This window comes from Trifolium pratense, linkage group LG4 (genome assembly GCF_020283565.1).
Source record: "Trifolium pratense cultivar HEN17-A07 linkage group LG4, ARS_RC_1.1, whole genome shotgun sequence".
In the NCBI taxonomy this organism is placed as follows: domain Eukaryota; kingdom Viridiplantae; phylum Streptophyta; class Magnoliopsida; order Fabales; family Fabaceae; genus Trifolium; species Trifolium pratense.
In genome coordinates, this window is record NC_060062.1 from 50,356,759 (window position 1) to 50,377,908 (window position 21,150).

The 21,150-nt window shown below is 34.4% G+C and overlaps 2 protein-coding genes across 2 annotated transcripts; one reads left to right on the plus strand and one right to left on the minus strand.

Moving 5' to 3' along the window:
* Positions 1–3,312: 3,312 nt before the first annotated feature.
* On the minus strand, positions 3,313–6,813 carry LOC123882390 (CSC1-like protein At4g35870). Its single transcript, XM_045931246.1, has one exon. The coding sequence runs from the start codon at positions 6,484–6,486 to the stop codon at positions 4,072–4,074; it is 2,415 nt and encodes an 804-aa protein (XP_045787202.1). The 5' UTR covers positions 6,487–6,813; the 3' UTR covers positions 3,313–4,071.
* Positions 6,814–13,478: 6,665 nt separating this feature from the next.
* On the plus strand, positions 13,479–20,369 carry LOC123882391 (probable protein phosphatase 2C 46). The gene is made up of 5 exons (XM_045931247.1): positions 13,479–13,770; positions 13,863–14,244; positions 14,948–15,315; positions 19,142–19,378; positions 19,877–20,369. The coding sequence occupies exons 2-5, from the start codon at positions 13,932–13,934 to the stop codon at positions 20,135–20,137; spliced, it is 1,179 nt and encodes a 392-aa protein (XP_045787203.1). The 5' UTR covers positions 13,479–13,770; positions 13,863–13,931; the 3' UTR covers positions 20,138–20,369.
* The last annotated feature ends 781 nt before the right edge of the window (positions 20,370–21,150 follow it).

Consider the following 21,150-nt stretch of genomic DNA (forward strand, 5'->3'; position numbering starts at 1 on the left):
TCTCTTTAGGAATTACATCCAACATTTCTCAAAAATTGAAAGTATACATAAAAGCCAAATTTTATCTAGCAATTAACTACATAGATTAAAGGACGACATAATGTTCTTTCATTAGTCTATATTTTTTTTTAACAATTTCTTTAATAGTTTTTTTAGGCCTTCATCTGGTTTAGCAATTAACTACATGGATTAACTTCCTCTCTTCTCACTAATATTGAATATTTTACCATTAAGGTACTCTAACAAGGGAGAGTGGAGATCCAAATTCCATGGTTTTGTACCTCTCACTAAAATAAGTATATCAATACTAAAACAGTCCAAAGTATAATTAGTCATATTGCCAAATTGGCTTGCACAACAAAATTTGCTATATACACAAAAAAAAATTAAAAAAAAAATCTTGTCTATGAAGCTCACATATGTATCTACATTTACATATTAAGCATTACTAATTACGCCCTACAATATAATAATCCCTCAAAATTTAAGTTCTACAAACTCTTCCCTTTCAACAAAAGCTACTTTCCCCCTTTTATTTTTATTTTTTTATTTTTCTGATTCACATTGTAGAAGCAGATGTAATACCAAATTTATTAGAAAGTTTAGTTTGTGATAATAATGGTGAAACAACTTCCACTTGATGAAGAAATTCAACATCATGAACCAATGGATTTTCCGTTCTGCGCGGTGGCGAGCCGGAATAACAGCATGGTAAACATCCATTACATATTGATTCCCTTCCATCTGCATTCTGCACAAACATTCACCAATCTCATCAACAATCATTCATACTCAATTCAATTATTTACCTTAGTTGGTTATTTATTAAGTTAACAAAACCAAAACCTTTTCAATGATCATATTCAGTACTCCATTCCCTTCATCAATGTTTTGCTGACTGGTGAAAAAGTATAACAAATCATAATCAAGTTCACCAAAGGAATAAAATACATAAGTTAAATGTTTCATAAAATCACAATCGTTTAACTTTAGTAATTGGATCCTCTATTGCCGCAATATGGTGATATAGTTGTAGAACCGTTAGGTTTAGCGAGAGAATGGTCCCTAACGCTATAGTCTATTAAACATTGACATAGACACCGATACAAACATGACAGTCACATTAACACGCCAACATAAGTAGTGATTTGAAAGAAGAAGAAATTAATTGAATGTAATTATGTGTCGGTGTCAGATAGACGGATACTTGAGACGCCTTCGATCAGAAGTGTCGTACTGCAGCTGTAAGAATTATAAATGAATAAATTTTGTATGAAGACTAAAGTTAAAGGATTGTGATTTGATGTAATCAAAATAAAACTATATTATATTGCATTGAAAGAAAAAGAATCAAACCTATGTTTGTTACACCTAATTGGTTTGAGGAAATCAGGTATGGAAGGTGAAAGCCTAATAGGTTTTGGACAAAGGGGTTGATCATAATTTCTTGATCCAATTCTTTTTCTATCTGAACCCAAATCAACAAGATTGCTTTTCATTGCTTGTTGTTGCATGTTCTTTTGTTTGTTTGTTTTTATCTCCCTAAGTGAAAGGAGCAAATGTGACTTGTGACTTGTTATTCAATCTATTTATGCACACATTGAATTGGTTATAGTGTGTAGAGTATGAGTTACATTGAAAGAATAGCCACACATTTTTTTTAAGAGAGAAAGTTCCATGTGAGAAAACTAGAGATTAGTGGAGCCACAATGTGTATTAGAATTTAGAGTATGTTCGAGTGAGTAGAGATTAGCATTTGTTTGGTTGAGAGTGATTATAGGATTGTTATTTGACTAGAGTGAATTACAAGATTGGAACCTTAATTATTGTTTTCTTAAAAAAAATACTAAAATGCTTTTTACATATAATAATCCATGGTTTTCCAATCTATACATTGGACAAAGTGTCAATCATGCATGTTTTTTTATGTGTTTAGTGTTATTAATTATATTATATTTTTTATCAAAAAGTGAAACTAATTGTTTTTGGTCAAAGAAAAGTGTAACTAATATTCGTGACAATCAGTTTTTCATTGGTGGATTGATATTCAGTATATAGTTAAATTATTAACTTTTAGCAAAAATCACTTGTAAAAAACAAAACCTTAACAAAAATCTATATTTAAAATATAATGGTGGAGCAAGCTGTGAAAAATAAAATTTATCAGGAATAGAATAGTATCTAATGATGGATTTCTTAAATATAAATCTTGCTATAAGTATTAGATGACAATTTTTCACAAAGATTTTTTATAAGTACTACATACATGATAATTTTTCACTAAATTTTTTCTTTTTTTTCCAAAATTCCTGCGCGTCAACATTTTATTATTATTCGTAAAAAAAAACATTTTATTATTATAAAATTTTAAGAAACAATAAACTGATATCGAACCATAAGCCTCAATCAATAGTATAGAATTGTAAACTAGTTTTTTTTTTTCAAAGGCAAAAGGAAATAAACTGCATTAATGAGGCATAAGGCAAAACACAAGGTCATAAACAATTCTCAATACAGGACTCCTATAACAGAAAGCCAAAACTAGTGATTAATAGACACCAACACAGTCCCCTTCCAACCCGAACAACACCGATAGCAGGCTCCAGCAAAATCAAACAGTTATCCCACTAGGCCTATACGCATCTAGCTTCGCCATGGGATCTCTCTCCATGCCACCAATAGAGCTTCGGAGTTTCGAGAATAAGACCTACGCCAATTCTCTAACCGAACCAACCGAGCATGGAATTTGAAATCAACCACGACTATAACAAAGATGGATCGCCAGAATAACAGAAACACCAATCAAAGGAGCTGCAAAAACAACCTGAAACCTGCAAACAGAAAAAAACAGGAACGTGCCAGAACAGAATTCGGTCTCACCAAATCAATCACCCAGACAAGCAAGCGGATTTGTCAGCCAATTACTTAGAGAATAATTAAATTCTTTGGACCTTCACATGAGAAGAATTGTAAACTCGTAATCAAGAGTTTATTGATTTTATCAAAATATATTTAAATTCATAAGAATTTTACTATAAATAGAATTTACATATAAGTTGATTCATTTTTGTGAACTAGAATCATAAACTCGAAGAGTTTAATAGTTATTTCGAGAATTTATTCAGACCACATTATTTATACTGATCTAAAGGATTTTTTTACCATGTACCAGTTGAATGACAAAATATAAAATGGTACTACAATACAGTACTATAAGTTAATGAATTTAGTACCACTATTTGGTACGAAGTGTGTGAATTCAATTAATTGGTCGCAATGCACAGAACTAGATGAGAATACATAGAAGAAAAATAATAAGAAAATAACACGTTTCTATTTATTTTCACATGATTTTCCATTTGCCTGATTTAAAGGTTAAATTAAGGTGTAAAAACACAATTTACACCTGACCATAAAATGAAGGGAAATGTTCTTCCTCTACTTCTCTGCTGATTTACTTTAAATGAGATTAATTGACTAAAACAAAAGTTCATATGTATCAACAACAAAAAGAAACAAAAGTTGATAAACGTGACCAATTTAACTGGCAATAATATCTCTATACATTTTTTTTCTCTTCCAAATCTATATATCTAAAAAATGATGGTAACTAGTAAGCTTTTTTATAGGAAAATAACTTGGCATGCACTTCAAATTCTTAGCAAGAGTAGGCTGTGGGAATGTACCAATAGTAGGAGAAGCACCATTTGCTCTGAAACTTGTCTCAGAAGCAACAGGCTCTCACTGTTACTTCTCTAACGAAAACAGGTCCAACTTTCCCGAGAATTTCCCCATTGTGATGAGCATGAAGATATAAAAAGTGGAAACATTACAATCGCCCCAAATTTGCACAAAGCAAATATGATATGGTACATTCATTAACACCGTGGCCAATCTTTGGAATTGGGTGACAAATGGAACAGATGGTAGAAATGAAGTGTGTATAACGGATTATGGACTCTTGAGTGATCCCTTCATCCCTATCCCCCCCATCACTACTTTTCTGAGTCACATGTTTTTGTATGGGAACAGATACAGCTCTATTTGACAGCAGGAATATCAAAGCTTGAATCACCTTTGGGAGTTATCCCAATCAAACCTGGGCTGTGAAAACACCTCGTAATCAACAGGACTATTTACAACATTATCAACCGTTTGAATGCCCTCCAAAAGGGTTGATTGTAAACTATCACGATGGGAAGGCAGTAATTTATACAAGACTAATAGTCCAAGAGTGAAAATAGCTTGCAGCTTCGTAGAGTCCCCTTGTACTGAGAAGAATAGGAGCATAGCGAGTAAGAATAGATCAACGCAGAAACGCATGATGCATAATACAGTATCCATTAACCTCCCATCATTGCCTGCAGGAAATCCTCGAACTCGATAGACAAAGAGAAAGTTGTACTTGTCCACCACATATCTATACCCAAAATAAACTGCACCAACAGGGACAACAAGTGGACTAAACGAACAGTATACCAGAGTCAGGGCAAATATTGTCAAATTGAAGGCATAATACTGTGCAAAATCGAATGTCTGTTTTGGGTTAGGTGAGCTCCCGGTGGTTGGATAGACAGAAAGATCTTGTCCATCTTGATTATAACCATTGGAAGTTTCATAAGCACCGGGACTGCTATGAATTAGTGGTCTCTGAAGACCATCTACGTCCTGGTGTTCTAACGGGTATTCTTCACTTTGTTCTGGAACTAACTGAAGCATGTCATTTTTCCGAAACTTCTGAATGTTTCTTTTAATCCAAGGAACGGGTGCTAATAGATCATAAGATATCCCCAAGAAAGTGCTTGTGATCAGAAATGCAAGAGAAGAAAGGCATGACTTTGACAGGAATGATGCACTCATATATTGCTCAATCCTCTTGCAATCCTCTCCATCCAAATAGCACCGTCCCATTTTCAGGATGGCACTTTCCAGTGATGATTCGACCAAACCCCGCAAGAGAATGAGATTTACAAGGAAGAAGCAAACCAACTTCATGAGTGCAGCTCTTTGCTCCCCAGAAACTGTCAGATGGCGTTCAAATTTCGACAGGTAAGAAAGAGCAGATGGAACAACTATGTACATGCTGACAAAGACGATAACATTGGGTAGAAATTGAAAAATAAGGCTTCCAAGCCAGCCAGAGCTTTGCACCCAAGCCATCCACATTTGTGCATTATCCATAGCTTCGGCATTGATGATCCTTCCAGCACTTTGAATAGCACTGATCACAGCAAGGGGAGAACTAAAGAACAAGAGCATCAACAACAAACAAGTATTCACACACACTCTCCGCAATTTCAGCGATACTTTTGGCGTCCCCAAATTTTTCCAGTAAATGTCACTCGCCAAGGGAGCACGCTCAACCTTCCATTGGTTTCTCCTCAGACGCAACTCCATGACAGAAAAGAACTTCCCAACCCTCCTCTTCTTTTCGTTCTGAAAATCCTGAACAGCCTTATTAGCAGTATACACATCCTTGAACATAACAAAGGCAACACCAGCACCCTGTGCACGTCCTTCTTTGTAAGCAGCCAGCTCAGTCTCCAGTTCAGCCCTCAGTTCCTGCAATTGTCTCAACCTCTCCTCATCAGTATAACCAAATAACGCCATAATGTCAGCATAAAAACCTTTCAACCATTTCCAACAATTTACCACCCAACTCCTCAATCCCTGAGACACACTCCCACCAATGCCACCATCCTCTGCACCATCATCGGGCAACAAGCGAGAATCAATCCTAGCCACCAACCATGAAATCTCGTCCCTCACACGCATCAACTCAGTAGCCAAACCATCCAATGCACATAAATCCATCGGCACAATAACCTTGTAAACCTTACCAGGATACCTATACTGAAAATACTCCTGCAACACAGCCCTATCAGCTCCTATAATTTTCGGTAACCCCTGAACCATTATAGTAAATATAGCACTAGAATTCGCAGTTGGATCACTCAAATTACCATAACCATCCCTAAACCTAGTAATTCTCAAACGCTCTTCCGTAGCAGAGATGCCGAAATGAACCAATAAAACTACAACAACAGCGAAAAGGAAATGAATCCAAAGCAAAGGCGAACCTTTAGGTATATGATTGATAGTTGTCTTGGAGAATTGATCTCCCAAAACAACGGTTCCGGCATGGAGATTAAGCGGAAGCAAAACAACGAGCGCGAGAGCCGCAACCGACAAGAGAACAGCACAGCTTCCACCTTCAATGAGGAGAAACTGAGCAGCATCGGCGCCGCAATGGCGGGCAATTTCACGGCCGGTAGCATGCCAGACGGCGAGAAGTTTGCTGGCAATGGCGGAAGGACCGGGCATGCGACGGTGGTCGCTCCGTAGCTTCACCAAGAGGAAAATCAAGAGACAGAATAAGGCTCCGATCGCCGATATGTTGAGAAGGTAGTCGATGTTGCCATACCAGGAGCCGTATGGATCACCGTCGTCGCCGGAAGACGGCGGTGGAGGTAGAGGATCTCGCATGGAGGTGCGATGTCGCCGGTGGGATTAGGAATTAGGGTTTTATAGGAACGGAAATTAGCGATTTTGTTGCGGAGGGTTGAGAAAAATTGAGACGAATCGATTGAAATTGGGATTGAATTTTGTTGATGAAGGAGATTTGAGTGAGAATTTGAAGGAGTGTGAAAGGGGTTATGGTTAGGGATTTGAAGATTTTTGAAGGAAAATTGAGATTCGCAGAGAAGAGAAGAGAAGAGAAAGAAACAGGGGAAGGGAAAACCAATTGGGACATGGATGGAAATTATTTATTTATTTTTTTCTGTTCTGTTTTGTTATTTTCTGTTTTTATCGTTAATTTTTGAGTCTGTTAGAATTGATTTATTTTTGAGTTTATGCAAAACATTTTATTAAAATAAATAAGATTTTATGTTAATTTATAAGTTTACACTAACAAAAATTATATTTTTATATGTTATTTTTTCATAAATTACCTTAAACAAACTCATAATACATAAAAAATTATTTATTTGTATAAATTGTTTTTCATAGGCTAAAAAATAAGTGCCGAATAATTGCTTTTTATGATATTTCTGTTGGATATTTTATAGAATAATTCATTTTAAAGTTAATTATTGTATAATGATTAACTTAATAAATTTATTTGTGACCAAGTCATAACATATTATTAAGTAAACGTTTATCTTTTAATTCTTATTAATTGGTTTTCAATACTAATTACTAGGATTTTATGGTGGGAAGGTTAATAATTTTTGAGAGGATCCAATGTATTGTGCTTATAAGAAAGGAGTTCAGGTTCCCTCCATTTATTATCTCTTCATTTATTCTCCATTTAGAGAGAGATAGACACATGAAAAAATTAGTGGGGTCCACAAATTAGTAGGACCCACTTTTAATGGGTCCCACTAATTCTTAATGTGTCTATCTCTCTCCAAATGAGGAATAAATGGAGGGATAATAAATGGAGAGAACCTGAACTCATAAGAAAGATACCAAGAAGAAAATAAAGAGGGACGAGAGTGAGAAAATACTCATGGAAGAGATTGCTTCCTCTTCCTTTGTTTTATGAGATAAAAAACTATGAGAATGACATGTGAGTAAAATATAACTAATTAGAGCAACACTCTTACAAAGTTCTTCCTCTTCACATACAATCGAGTTATCTTCCTGGATTACATCACCGGTGTTGCTAATTCTATTACCTCGGATATGATTCATATCCGGGAATGACCTGTTGAATCCTGAGGGATTTGCGCTTATGAGGCGGATAAATCCTTAAGGACAGTGCGATCAACACGCCTCAGGTATTATTTCATGGTTTACTATTCTCCCTATTTGAGATTCGGTGGTTGTTTACTTCGCGGCCGACAACGATATACAACAATCATAGATAAGTTCTATAATCTCTATTTTATTTTATTATCATTCATATTTGTTTAATTACATAAATTAATATGTTGTTTTTTATTATGAATATTGTGATTAGGTCCAATTTTTACAATAATCTTAAGGATTTATCAAATGAATTTTTCAATTTTGTTGAGACCTAATTCCTAGAGCAGTCGTCACGGCTGTAATATGTATATTGTGGGAGTTACGAGTTCCGGTACAATGCATGCCTACATGGGGCTTAAAAGGTTTTGAGAGATACATGCCTAAATGGTCATCTTCACCGGATTCTATTACTTTTAAATTTTGTTTCCATGAATTTAAATGTATTTTCTTGAAGGATAGAGACTAGGGGTGATCGCGGTGCGGTTTGGTTCGGTTTTGAGCATAAAAGTCATCCTAACCGCGAGATAAAAATGCATGCGGTTCGGTTTGGTTCGGTTGATTTTTAAAAAGTCATCCAAACCAAACCAATGCGGTTTGGATCGGTTTGGTTGGTGCGGTTTAAAACATAACGATTGTACCGAACAATTTTAAGCATAAAAAAAAAATAAAAAATTGAAGTTCCAAAATAACATTGTAGTACCAACAAAAATTATTTATCCAAAATAACATTATAGTAACTTACAATTTTAAATATATAAAAAAATTGAATTTTCAAAATAACATCACGGTACCGATAAAATTTGTTTATTTAAAATAACATTACAACACCAAAATAAAATTTCAGTACAAAAAATAAAAACAACTTGAAGTTCGATTAATTTGGTCGACTGACTTGGTAATTGGGCATGTATATTGGAATATAAATATATTTTCTTTTACGATATTGGAATATAAATATATAATAGTAACTTAATGCGGTTTTTGCGGTTATCCGCGGTTTTTGCGGTTTTTGCGGTTTGCGGTTTTGCGGTTTGCGGTTCAGTAAGAAAGTCATCCAAATACATCCAAACCAAATGCGGTTTTTGCGGTTTTCGGTTTGGTTTGGTTCGATTTGCGGTTTTACTTTTGGATTGGTTCGGATACGATCACCCCTAATAGAGACTCTCAAAGTGATCCGAAATAATTAAATTTGATGCATATAATATGAGAGTAAATTTAATAATAGATTTATTTTGTTTATATGTCACCTAAAAATAATTTAAGTGGACCTGTTTGTATATGGTTAGTTAATTATGGTTCTATGACACTTAAAAGTTAAATATTAAATTATAGCATGACATGGAGTGGATATCCATTGATTAAAGTTGACGTTGCAATTCTAAATAATTTTGTTACATTGCAGCAACAATATAATTAAGTGAACTAATATCTAGTTTTTGTGATGTTTGATTTTTTAATCAAAGAATTTGTATAAATTTTGTAAAAGGCTTTTAGACCTTTTCGTATGTGTGATATATTTCTGCAATATGTTTGTGTACATATGCATTATTTGAGTTTCTAGTATTTTATAATCTTGTTGAATTTTGAATTTGGTATACATTTAATTTGTGAATTCAAGTTGATATCTGTGCATATATGAGAACAATAATTTTAAAAAGATGTATACCAGTTAGGCATGAATGAAGAGTATTAGATATATGAATTCATATTGTACATATGGTGATGTTATTTTCCTTTTAACTTTAACAACCAAAAGTTGTGTGGGTTTTTGTTAGAGTCCTGATACATATATCAAATAAGTTGAGAAATTTTCGAAGACACATAAATTTTGATAGAAACGTTGTCGCTTAGAAATATTCTAAGTAGACCTATACATGATTGTAATTCATGAAATATTTTTGAGATACCATAAACTATAATATGGTATATTGTGGATTATTCATTGTATTAAAATAATACAATGATGTTTAGAGAAATTGTAGATTATCTATTGTATTAAAATAATACAATGATGTTTAGTGAAATTTGTTTATGAGAAAATATATCTCTATGTGCGGAATTATAAATTGTCCTTATTGTTGGACATTGTCACTTGAAATCATTCAAGTAGACCCGAATAAAAATCCACATATGTTACCAAATGTGGGAGTGTTGTCGATTGATAGTCTTTCAAGTAGACAGGTATAATAAATTAAATCTTGAGTTTTATTTTCTCATTTGTGGAGATATTGTCACTTAGAATTTATCTAAGCATGAAATATATGATGAAAGGGGTTATGATAATATATTAGATATCACTTAAAGTGATGAACCATTGTATTAAAATAATACAATGATGTTAATCGGATATAAGAGCCGATAATAATAAAATCGATAAGTGAATTTATTGTGAAGAACAAGTTTATTATTATAGACTTGGATAAAATATGAGATTAATTGACTTAAAGACGTCTTAGTCAATATTACTTGATGAAAGAAAATTATGTCTTCATCACTTGTGTAAAGTACGTACTTGAAAAGCCCCTAGGAAGAAATAATTTTGTGACACATCGAGAGGAATTGGACTTTAGCCATTTGAAATCAACAAGTGATGGGAACTCAACCTTTGTGATTGGAGATCCCATGAATAAGGTTTATATGGGTAAAAACAAGTTACTTGTTAGATCTGCTAGCACCAAAAATTAATCAATTAATTTTTGTCTTAGTCGTTTTCCTATGGTGTGAGTGAGAAAGTGCTGGACACTGCATTATTGAGAGGGTAAACAATAAAGCTTTTAATGAATTTCATATCCCTTATGGGTGGTGTATGATTTGCAGCATACACTTGATGAAATCACCTATGTGAGTGTCAAGTGGGGCCGCTTGTATGAGATTTTGGCGAAATCTCTAGAGCACTAATGAAAGAATCCAGGCACGCGCGTGGCCTATTCGCTTACCACAACGTCAACAGCAAGAATTGTGAGGTGTAATGCGATTGGTAGACCGCTAACATACGCTAAGTTTCATCGGTTCATATAGTTTGCTACACCAATGTTACTGTGTGTTAAGTACTATTAGTCTAGCACTGGTTCATATAGCTTGCTACACCAGTTTCATGCATTACATCAATGATATTAATCCAGGAAATGATTTTTTTCAGTACTCTTTTAAACGTTAAAATAAATTGTGGGAGATTGTTGGATATTTTATAGAATGATTTATTTTAAAGTTAATTATTGTATAATGATTAAATTAATAAATTTATTTGTGACCAAATCATAACATATTATTAAGTAAACATTTATCTTTTAATTCTTATTAATTGGTTTTCAATACTAATTACTAGGATTTTATGGTTGGAAGGTTAATAATTTTTGAGATGATCCAATGTATTGTGCTTATAAGAAAGATATCAAGAAGATAATAAAGAGGGACGAGAGTGAGAAAATACTCATGGAAGAGATTGCTTCCTCTCTTCCTTTGTTTTATGAGATCAAAAACTATGAGAATGACATGTGAGTAAAATATAACTGATTAGAGCAACACTCTTACAAAGTTCTTCCTGTTCACATACAATCGAGTTATCTTCCTGGATTACATCACCGGTGTCTAATAATATCTTGCTAGTTCTGTTACCTCGGATATGATTCATATCCGGGAAGGACCTGTTGAATCCTGGGGATTTGCGCTTATGAGGCGGATAAATCCTTAAGGACAGTGCGATCAGCACGCCTCAGATATTATTTCATGGTTTACTATTCTCCCTATTTGAGATTCGGTGGTTGCTTACTTCGCGACCGACAACGATATACAACAATCATAAATAAGTTCTATAATCTCTATTTTATTTTATTATCATTCATATTTGTTTAATTACATAAATAAATTAATATGTTGTTTATTATTATGGATGTGATGATAGGTCCAATTTTTTACAACAACTTATACCTAATTCCAAATCAATTTTGTAGGAAAATGGAAGCTAAATGGAAATGGACTCAAAGAAATCAAATACTGAACTTAGTCACAATTGCCAAGCAAGCACACAATGACCATAAAGCGGCCAAGACCAGAGTCCAGGAAAATCCAGTACAAGGCTTCGCCAGGTAACTAGTACCGATGATCATGGAGCGATCGAGATTACACAGTCGACTTTGCAGGATTCAAGGTTGGTTGTCAAGCGATCACCAAAAGACCAACAATAGAGAATTCCAATTTTGGAAACAAGAGTCTGTCGCCTAGCGACCATTTGTGCTTCAGAGCAAAATCGACTGATGCAGCTTTTCCCCTCCATTGAAGTAAGCTTGGTCAGCGAGCGGCCAAGTCGTCATCCAACAACGAAATATTTTTAGAACTAAGTATAAATAGTTTTCCATTTCATTTGCAATATGTGTGTGTGAGAGGGGGTGGTGGTGGTGGTGGTTCAAAGAAGGAAGTTTTACACCGTTGAAGACATTTTGAGCTTGATCTTGAAGTTTCTTATAATCTACCAGTAAATGGTGTCGATTTAAAATTTATTAAACTATTCAAAAAATAATAATTTTATAGAAAAACGCTAAAAATAGAAAAGGAGATGATGTAATATTGACGAAATTGAGGGAGAGTTTGTTGACATACTTTTTCCTTTTCTTTACGGTGTGTTTGATTTGGGTGAAAGAAAGAGACAAGAAATAAAATTACGACAACTAATGAATGAACTTGCACTAAAGCTAGTCCAAGTTCATTCATAGTAGATACAATAGATGATATTAGTAGAAAACAAGTGTGGCTACTGGAATAAAATATCATCTATTAATGTACTGTACTAAACATGACTACTAGAAAAATTTAAAATTTCGAATGATATACACAAGTTGATTGAAAAGTAGAGACTAAAAATCATGACTGAAAATATTTGAGGGAGCAAACGTTACTGAAATTTTTTATATGGACTAAAAATAAAGTGTGAGATATTTATAGGGACCAATAACATATTTAATTCTTTTTAAATTTATATTTGTTTCTTTTTTTTTGGTAGTAATTTATATTTGTTTTAGTGACCATACAAGAATAATCCATTAAAAAATCTCTCAAAATAAAATAATTTTTTTTTGGTCTATAATTTAAAATGTTAATATTAGACTTAATAATTTGTGATTTATATTTATTCTATAAATAAATTAAAATGTTAATACTAAAATTAATTAATATTTTTGGAATTTGCTCTCTTCTTGTATAAAAAAAGAATTAATTAATATTTGGTCAAAAAAGGATATATTAATTAATACTCCCTCCGATATTAAATATAAGTAAAAATTCTTTTTTTAGATTCATTTAATGATTTATGTATTTAATCTATATTTTAAACTAAATACATAAATTATTCATTGAACCTAGAAAGAAAACTTTGACTAAATTTAAGAGAGGAGAAAGTAGATAAATATTAGTTAAATATATTTTGATAAATAGTAAAATAAAATGTTAATATTAATAACCCACTTGAGTTAATCAGATGATATTGGCTTAAAACCTGATAGTGTGCTCCTCCTTAAAGTGTCTCAGGTTCGATACTCTCCGATGCTAATATGGGTGAGCTAATTTAGTTTTTTTTTAAAAAGCGTTAATATTAATAAATTTTTGGTCAAAAGGAATTAATTAAATATTAAATAATAGATTCTCTCAAAAAGCAAAAATAAAAATATATTAATTAATGGATAAAATAGTAGTCGTTTGAAGTCAAACATAAACAAAAGTAAAGTAAAATAGATTTCAATTTAATTTCTTCATCAGTTTCATTTCATTTCATCTTTATTTTCACAACAAAGTCACTCTCTCTCTCTCTCTCTCTCTCTCTCTCTCTCACCCAAACAAATGACTCATCCATCATTAACACCTTTTCCCTTCTAAATCATCATCTCAATCCCAATCCCAATCCCAATCTCAAACAAAACTTCTTCTTCTTCTTCCTCCACATCATCACCACCGCCTCAATCCACAAAACCCTATCTCAACGATCTCTACTCTCTTAGATCTAACTAACCTCAACAAAATCTCACAGTACGTGTAACTCTCTTATCCTATTATTTATGTCTTCAATTTTGAATTTTAATTTTAATTTAATTAATTTGAATTTGAATTTGAATTTTCAGGTAGTGTTTGATTACATCCAATTTTGGATGTGTAATTAAGAGTAGGTAGTTTTAGTGGTGAAATGAGGGATGCTATCAAAGTTGATGGACTTTCTAAGCGCCTGTTGGCGGAGAAGATCCTCGGACCGAAAATCATCCGATGTTTCAGGGAAGAAAGAAGGTTTACTTTGGTACAAGGATGCTGGACAGCATCTTTTTGGTGATTATTCTATGGCTGTTGTGCAGGCTAATAACCTGCTTGAAGATCAGAGTCAGATTGAGTCTGGTCCTTTAAGTTTTCTAGATACTGGTCCTTATGGTACTTTTGTTGGTGTTTATGATGGTCATGGTGGACCCGAGACTTCTCGTTTCGTTTGTGATCACCTCTTTCAACATTTGAAACGTAATTATTCCATTTTCTTATTGTTGATTCAAATGTTTTAGATGTTGTTGTTGTTGGGTTCAAATATCTTTGCATTTGAGTGATTTAGTTTAAATGGGTCAAGTAAGCAACTGTTGATGTGATGTCTTATTTGTAGGGATTTGATTTGACTTCTCTAAACTGAATAGATAGTGAAATGAAAAATTAAATAAAGTAAAATCAATACTTGGTATTACAACTTGTGATTAATTATACAAGTATTTGTCAATTTCAACTGTTGATTTTTATTTATCATCAATGGTTCATATTGCTCGGTTTACACAATAAACTAAGGCGTTCATTTTAGAGGAGTCAGATCCTACTTCAAGTAGTGTTGTTATTTAGTATAACATAGCGGAATTTGAACAAATTGGTATATGTTTTTTTGTACAAAATATTGTCAAATAATGGCTATGGAATTGTTATATAGCGGATTTTGAACAAATTACTATTTTTTTTGTAATCTGCGGTTGATAACACTGATTTTTGGTTACTTGACAAATCATAGTTATGGTTTTTTGAAATATACTACCTTGATTTTTCATAACATGTTTAGAGTGAAATTCTCACTGTAGAGGAGTTAGTTAAGTCCATGGACAATGATATAGAGCTAGAAAAATTTATTGATTCTCATTTCATGTTGTTTTTGAACATTTTGTGAGTGTTTATTTTTATTTTATTTCAGGATTTGCGACTGAGCATAAGTCTATGTCTGTGGAAGTTATTCGGAAGGCGTACCAAGCCACAGAAGAAGGTTTTCTGGGAGTGGTTACCAAGCAGTGGCCTATTAATCCTCAGATTGCTGCTGTGGGATCTTGTTGTTTGGTCGGTGTGATTTGTGGTGGTTCCCTCTACATTGCGAACCTTGGTGATTCTCGTGCTGTGCTAGGGCGGGTTGTCAGGGCAACTGGCGAGGTCTTGGCAATCCAGCTTTCGCCGGAGCATAATGTGGCCATAGAGTCTGTTAGACAAGAGATGCATTCCTTGCATCCGGATGACCCAAAAATTGTCGTTCTAAAGCACAACGTGTGGCGGGTGAAGGGTCTGATACAGGTAACTTCTATAGCTATTGCCATTTTCATTTACAAGGAATTTCGAATGTCATTTTCCCAAATTCTTCAGTCCTTTTTTTTTTCTCGGAAATTTCAACATTTTTTGCAGTTTAGGGTATGTTAAATCACATTTTCTGTGGTTGACTTTTTGAGAGTATTATGGATTATGTTGATTGACACCACCTTGCAAGAAGTCATGGGTGATTGAGCTTTTTTGTCCTTTGCAGTCGGCATTCTCATGATTTATTTATTTATTTATTTATTTAATTTGCTGAGTTATTATGTTTTTAAGTCCATTTGTCTTTTTGTTGGCAAATGCAATATCTAAAGTAACTCAACAAATCAAACCATGGAATCGAATGTTCTTGTTAAGTAGTGCACAATGCCAAAGCTAGAGAAAAGACTCCAAATTGTGGGTCATATCCTGTAATTTTACAAACAGTCTAAACCCCAAATCTGCTTACTTCATAATGAGAAAGATGCAGCTGTAGAAGCACTCGACTTAAACATGGGGAGATATGCCCCAATATTATAATTATCTAAGCACTTGGGGAACCCACCCTTATAAGCTAGCTATCAATGGGAAGAACCAAGCCACTTAAATACTCCACTAAGCATCCCATTCCACTCGATGTGGGGCATGGGCACCCCATAATGCCCAAGCCTCTATCTTATCACTGCCCCTGAGAGCCGATGACCTGCCGACTGACACTCTTATGACACAATACTTGGCCTTTCAGGTCAGCCCTTCTGTAGGTAGCCCTTTCCGAGCCACCGGCAACCAGCTCTAATACCAATTGGTAAGTATCTAAGCACTTCAGGAACCCACCCTTCAAACATAGTTATTAAGAGGGAAGAACTGAGCCACTTAAATACTACAACGAGCACCCCATACTACTCGATCTGGGACTTGGGCACCCTATAATACCCAAGGACCTATCACATATCTATATAAAGTCACATCAATGGTATTCCTATGAAGGATTGCTGTCCACTCAAAAGCCTCAATGGTTGAGGGAGCTTTGACCTTTCAAAGCGTATGATCTGCTACACAAATGAGAGTATTTAAGATAGTACAATACAACATATAGCTTATACTCAACTGAAGTATCCAACTATTGGTACTCTATCTATTTTCCTCTCGGGATTTTTACAGCAGATCATGGGCTTTCCTCCCTATGTCTGGGCCTATTTTTGTGTTTGTGTTTCTGATTTTTCAAAGAACAAATATTTCAAAAATGATGACAATTTTTTTTTTTGAATCAGTAAATATATTATTATAATATTCAACCATAAATATAAGACATACAAATGGCGAGGAAAAGTACAAAAAAAAAAAAATTATGACAATTAAATAAGTTTTTCTTTTCCTTACAAAATAAACTCCCAGAATTTTGTTTTTCTGGATGGATATGGTGTTCATAAATGTTATTAAGGTAGAGGTCTAGGAATCTATGATGTCGATAATGGCGCTATAGCATGCAATAGCGGAAACGCGTACTGGAGCTGGTGGCCACTGTGACTCCTTCGGCCTGCCTCTGAGGCGATTTCTACAGTCGCGGTTATCACGGCCGCAAAAGGCCGTGCAATCGCAGCGGGTCGCAGCCCAAATCCGGTATCACGTCTGCTATTATGGTTTCAGGGCCAATTTTCAAGATGTCCTTATTTTTAAAACAGTCCTTTTTTTTAAGGTTATAATTGTCCTTTTGAATCATTTTAGTGACCTAATACTTTACTATTTCAATTCCCACATTTTCTTTCATATTGTTGCCGTTTCTTTCTTCGTGTCCTTTGCTGCGTCTTTCATCATTTTGTTCTGCTTTGTTATGCTTCTTCGTACATGTTCGGTTCTGATTTTTTTTTAAGGCATCTGTTCTCATTTTATGTTTTCTTGTTCTTGCTTCTGTTGCTCTGCTTTGTTCTGTTAAGTTCTGCTCTTTGATTACTTTTAGAACTTGATTTTGATGGGATATCATTTTGATGAGTGGATATTGATAAATAAGAATATCAAAAATTAACAAAACCAAAACATTTTTAAAATTAAAAATAAATTGAAAGTCCCAGATGCAAAACAAACCTAGGTCAAACACAAATGGGATCTAAGTTACTCTTCAACAAACCTAGATTCTGGCTTACTATCATCAATCTTTGCCACCACTTTCTCTCTACCTCGCCCTCCTCCTTCCACGCTTGAATCATCCATTCTCATCCTTGCATCTTTCTCTGTTCCACTTAGCATTTCGTGCACACCACAACCACAATTACAAATTTCAATTTTCAACAAGGTCAAAAGTCCTTCCCTTCCTCTGTTCCGTCTTCTCCCTCTAGTATTGCCGTCACTTCTCGTTTCTTGCAGTACTATAGCAATCCGTTACTAGGGATTTAAAATTAAAATCCTTTTTGTGTTTCAACACATGGGCCAAAGTAAAAAATATCAAAACATTCAACAAGGTAAAAAAATCAAACAGAGGTAAGCTGCTGAACACTTGTGAGAGAGAACACCTAGATACATTAAATAAAAATGAAAACTTTCAACAAGGTCAAAAAATCGAATGTTGAAGAAGAGTGTGAGAGAGAACACATAGAAGATGAAACGAGAGTCTTGTGGAGGAAAAAATAGATCTGGAATTAAAACTCATCTTCAATCTCACCTCAACTCATCACAGAGATTTTATCATGTATTTTGATGTGGAGTTATGGATCCATGTCTATCAGCTATTACAATGGCTTGGATGATGACGAGAGATGTGTTTGTTGTGGTTTATAGGATTGACGATTGAGGATTTATTGAGAATTTGGATATTTTGTGGAAAAAACATTGCCTTGCTCCATTTTGTGGATGTGAGTTAAGAGATGTCAATGGCATTGACTGTGAGAAGAATGGTTGGGGCGATTTGGCAGTGATGAGATTGGGGAGAGTAGGAGTTTTGATTCTTTTTCAGAAGTGGAAGCAGAAGATGTAGCATAGAGAGAGGTCAATGGAGGGCTTTTTTTTTTTTTTGAACAATGGAGGGCTTTTTGAGTTCTCTATTTTGCAGGTTTTTTATTTAATAAAAAATAATTAAAACATTTTTTTTAATGTTTTAATTTACCCAATATCCACATTGGCCAAATGACTAGCTGCCAACTCAGCACAAAATTGGGGAAAATTGAATGGAGCATTATGAAATCAGAAAGGGGGTAAATGTGGGGTTGGCGCTACAGCATTTTAGGGGGTTGGCGCTATGCGATGCTATCTGGGATTACAGAATAGATGTTAAGTGTGGATTACAGAATAGATGTTAAATTTCATATTTAAATTCACGTCCTGACGTCCAATTTCATATTATTAAATTTTCATATTTAAATATTTAAATTCACGTCCTGACGTTAAATTTGCTCAACCTGAAGTCCAATTTCATATTTAAATTCACGTCCTACGCACTTGGCCTCACTTTTCTCTGTAAAAAAAGATGTTAAGTGTGGATTACAGAATAGATGAAGATGAATTATTATATTAGTAACTAAGATGACTACACGAGTACAATGCTTATTTAAATAATGGAGTGTGGGGACAAACTGACCCTATACCTGCAACTGCCCTGCCATGGAATTGGTTTGGGTGAATTTGCCAGCCCTAAGATTTAAGATGTGTATAGCTTTACTATCCTATGCTGTAGTTGTAGTTTTATTAAATATTTAATTCTTGATTCAAAGATCTTCCAACACAGCAAATGAAAGAAGTTTACATAAAGGGTGCAAGTTAAAAGTGAATTTGGTCTCCATATGATCGTTAAATATTTGGACTTGGTATTTAGAATACAACTTATGAATTTTTTATGTGGCAGATTTCCAGATCCATTGGTGATGTATACCTGAAAAAGGCAGAATTTAACAAGGAACCACTGTATGCCAAGTTTCGCCTTCGGGAAACTTTTAAAAGTCCAATTTTGAGCTCTGAGCCATCAATTTCTGTTCATGAACTACAAGAGCATGATCAATTTCTGATATTTGCCTCTGATGGTCTTTGGGAACACCTTAGCAATCAGGATGCTGTTGATATAGTTCAAAATCACCCTCACAGTGTAAGATAACTGTACTATATGTTTTAAAGAAACCAGGAAGATAAATGAATTATATGGTTGCCTCTATTTTGTTTAATGGTTTTTATTGGTTAATTATTATATTTTCTGTCCATTCCTGACTTATCTGCCCATTTTTTATTCAATAAGTTTCAAATGAGTTGATACTTGAATTTATTATGCAGTCTGATGACATTGATGAACATTTAGCCTTCAATATATTTTTCATGCTTTTCGATGTGCTAACAAGTCATTACTGTTTTGGTTAGGTCATGCTAGTGTGCTCTCCCTGATGTAAATGATACTGATTTCACTTTCAGTCAATGGAAGTTAAAATGGATAGACTTTTTTTTTTATTTCTTTTGTAGATAGGAAAAAGCTGCGTTTGAAATTGCTTAGGATGCATAGTTAAAATGATAGTGATTACACTGTAATAGCAACATTAGAGAGTGAAGAGGATATATGCATTATTGTAGGCATTACATGCTTTCTGTCTTGCAGGGGAGTGCTCGGAAGCTGATCAAAGCGGCTATGCTGGAAGCGGCAAAGAAAAGAGAGATGAGGTACTCTGATCTGAAGAAAATTGACCGTGGTGTCCGCCGTCATTTCCATGATGACATCACAGTTGTCGTTGTATTTCTCGACTCAAATCTTGTCAGTAGAGCAAGCACAGTAAGAGGTCCTCCTTTGTCGCTAAGGGGTGCTGGTGTTCCCCTACCGTCTAGATCTTTGGCACCAATGGAACTTCCAGGTCCTGGCTGATGTGGCTGTATGATCTATTTACCTTTGTATGTAGTGTTGTACTTTGTACCCTTAGCAGACATTGAGCTCTGGTCTGGTAACCCACCAGCTTGTATATTCAATTTAACAGAGATTGAGAATTTATACATTGTAACAAGTAACTTGGGGTATGTGGATTTCGGTGAGTAAAGCATCATGGAAATAGAGCGTCGAAGCCAAACTTGAGCTTCAATATTTTATCATTTAAAGAAAATCTTGTTTGCACATCATTTTCTTTTTTTTATGATGAAATAGAATCATAACATTTTTCTCTTCCGGTGAGAAGTGATTCATGTAAATTATGCGTTCACTATTTTGAATGCGTTGAAACGTTGAGGGTGGAAAAATAAGTTGCTTATGGTTATGTGGATAATATTGCCATTGGTTTGGTGTTTGGGAATTTTGGCGCCGCGGCACTTCCAATGGACTGATATGTTAGCAATGTATTCTGTCAATTGCAGGTAGGAGCAAGAGTATTGGTTTGGATGTTTGGTGCAAAATTAAGAAAATTGCTTTTTTCGCCCCCCATGTTCCTCTTAAACCCCCCAAAAATCCCAAAATAACCTTGAATTTGGGGGGTTTAGGAAGCTATGGATCTTAGGATCCAAAATATATTATGTTTGGTTCGTGGGATCCGAAACAAGCCAATTATAGATGGGAACACGTTTGGGGGGGGGGGGGGGGGGCGAAAATTGTGCTTATACGTTGGTTTGGAGTCTACAATCCAAAACCAATTATGTTTGGATTCTGCGAACCGAAATGGTCACGAAAATTACAGGTTTGGATCCTGCGAACCGAAATGGTCACGAAAATCACAGGTTTGGATCCTGCGAACCGAAATGGTCACTAAAATTACAGCTTTGGAGTGTACAGTCCAAAATCAAGTTTTCTGCAGAAATTTTTTACAGTTTTACAGGCCAACATTATGCATGTTCAGAATTTGCTCTTTTGCACTAAATTAAAAGTTAAAAATAACCATTGTCATTACATACGAT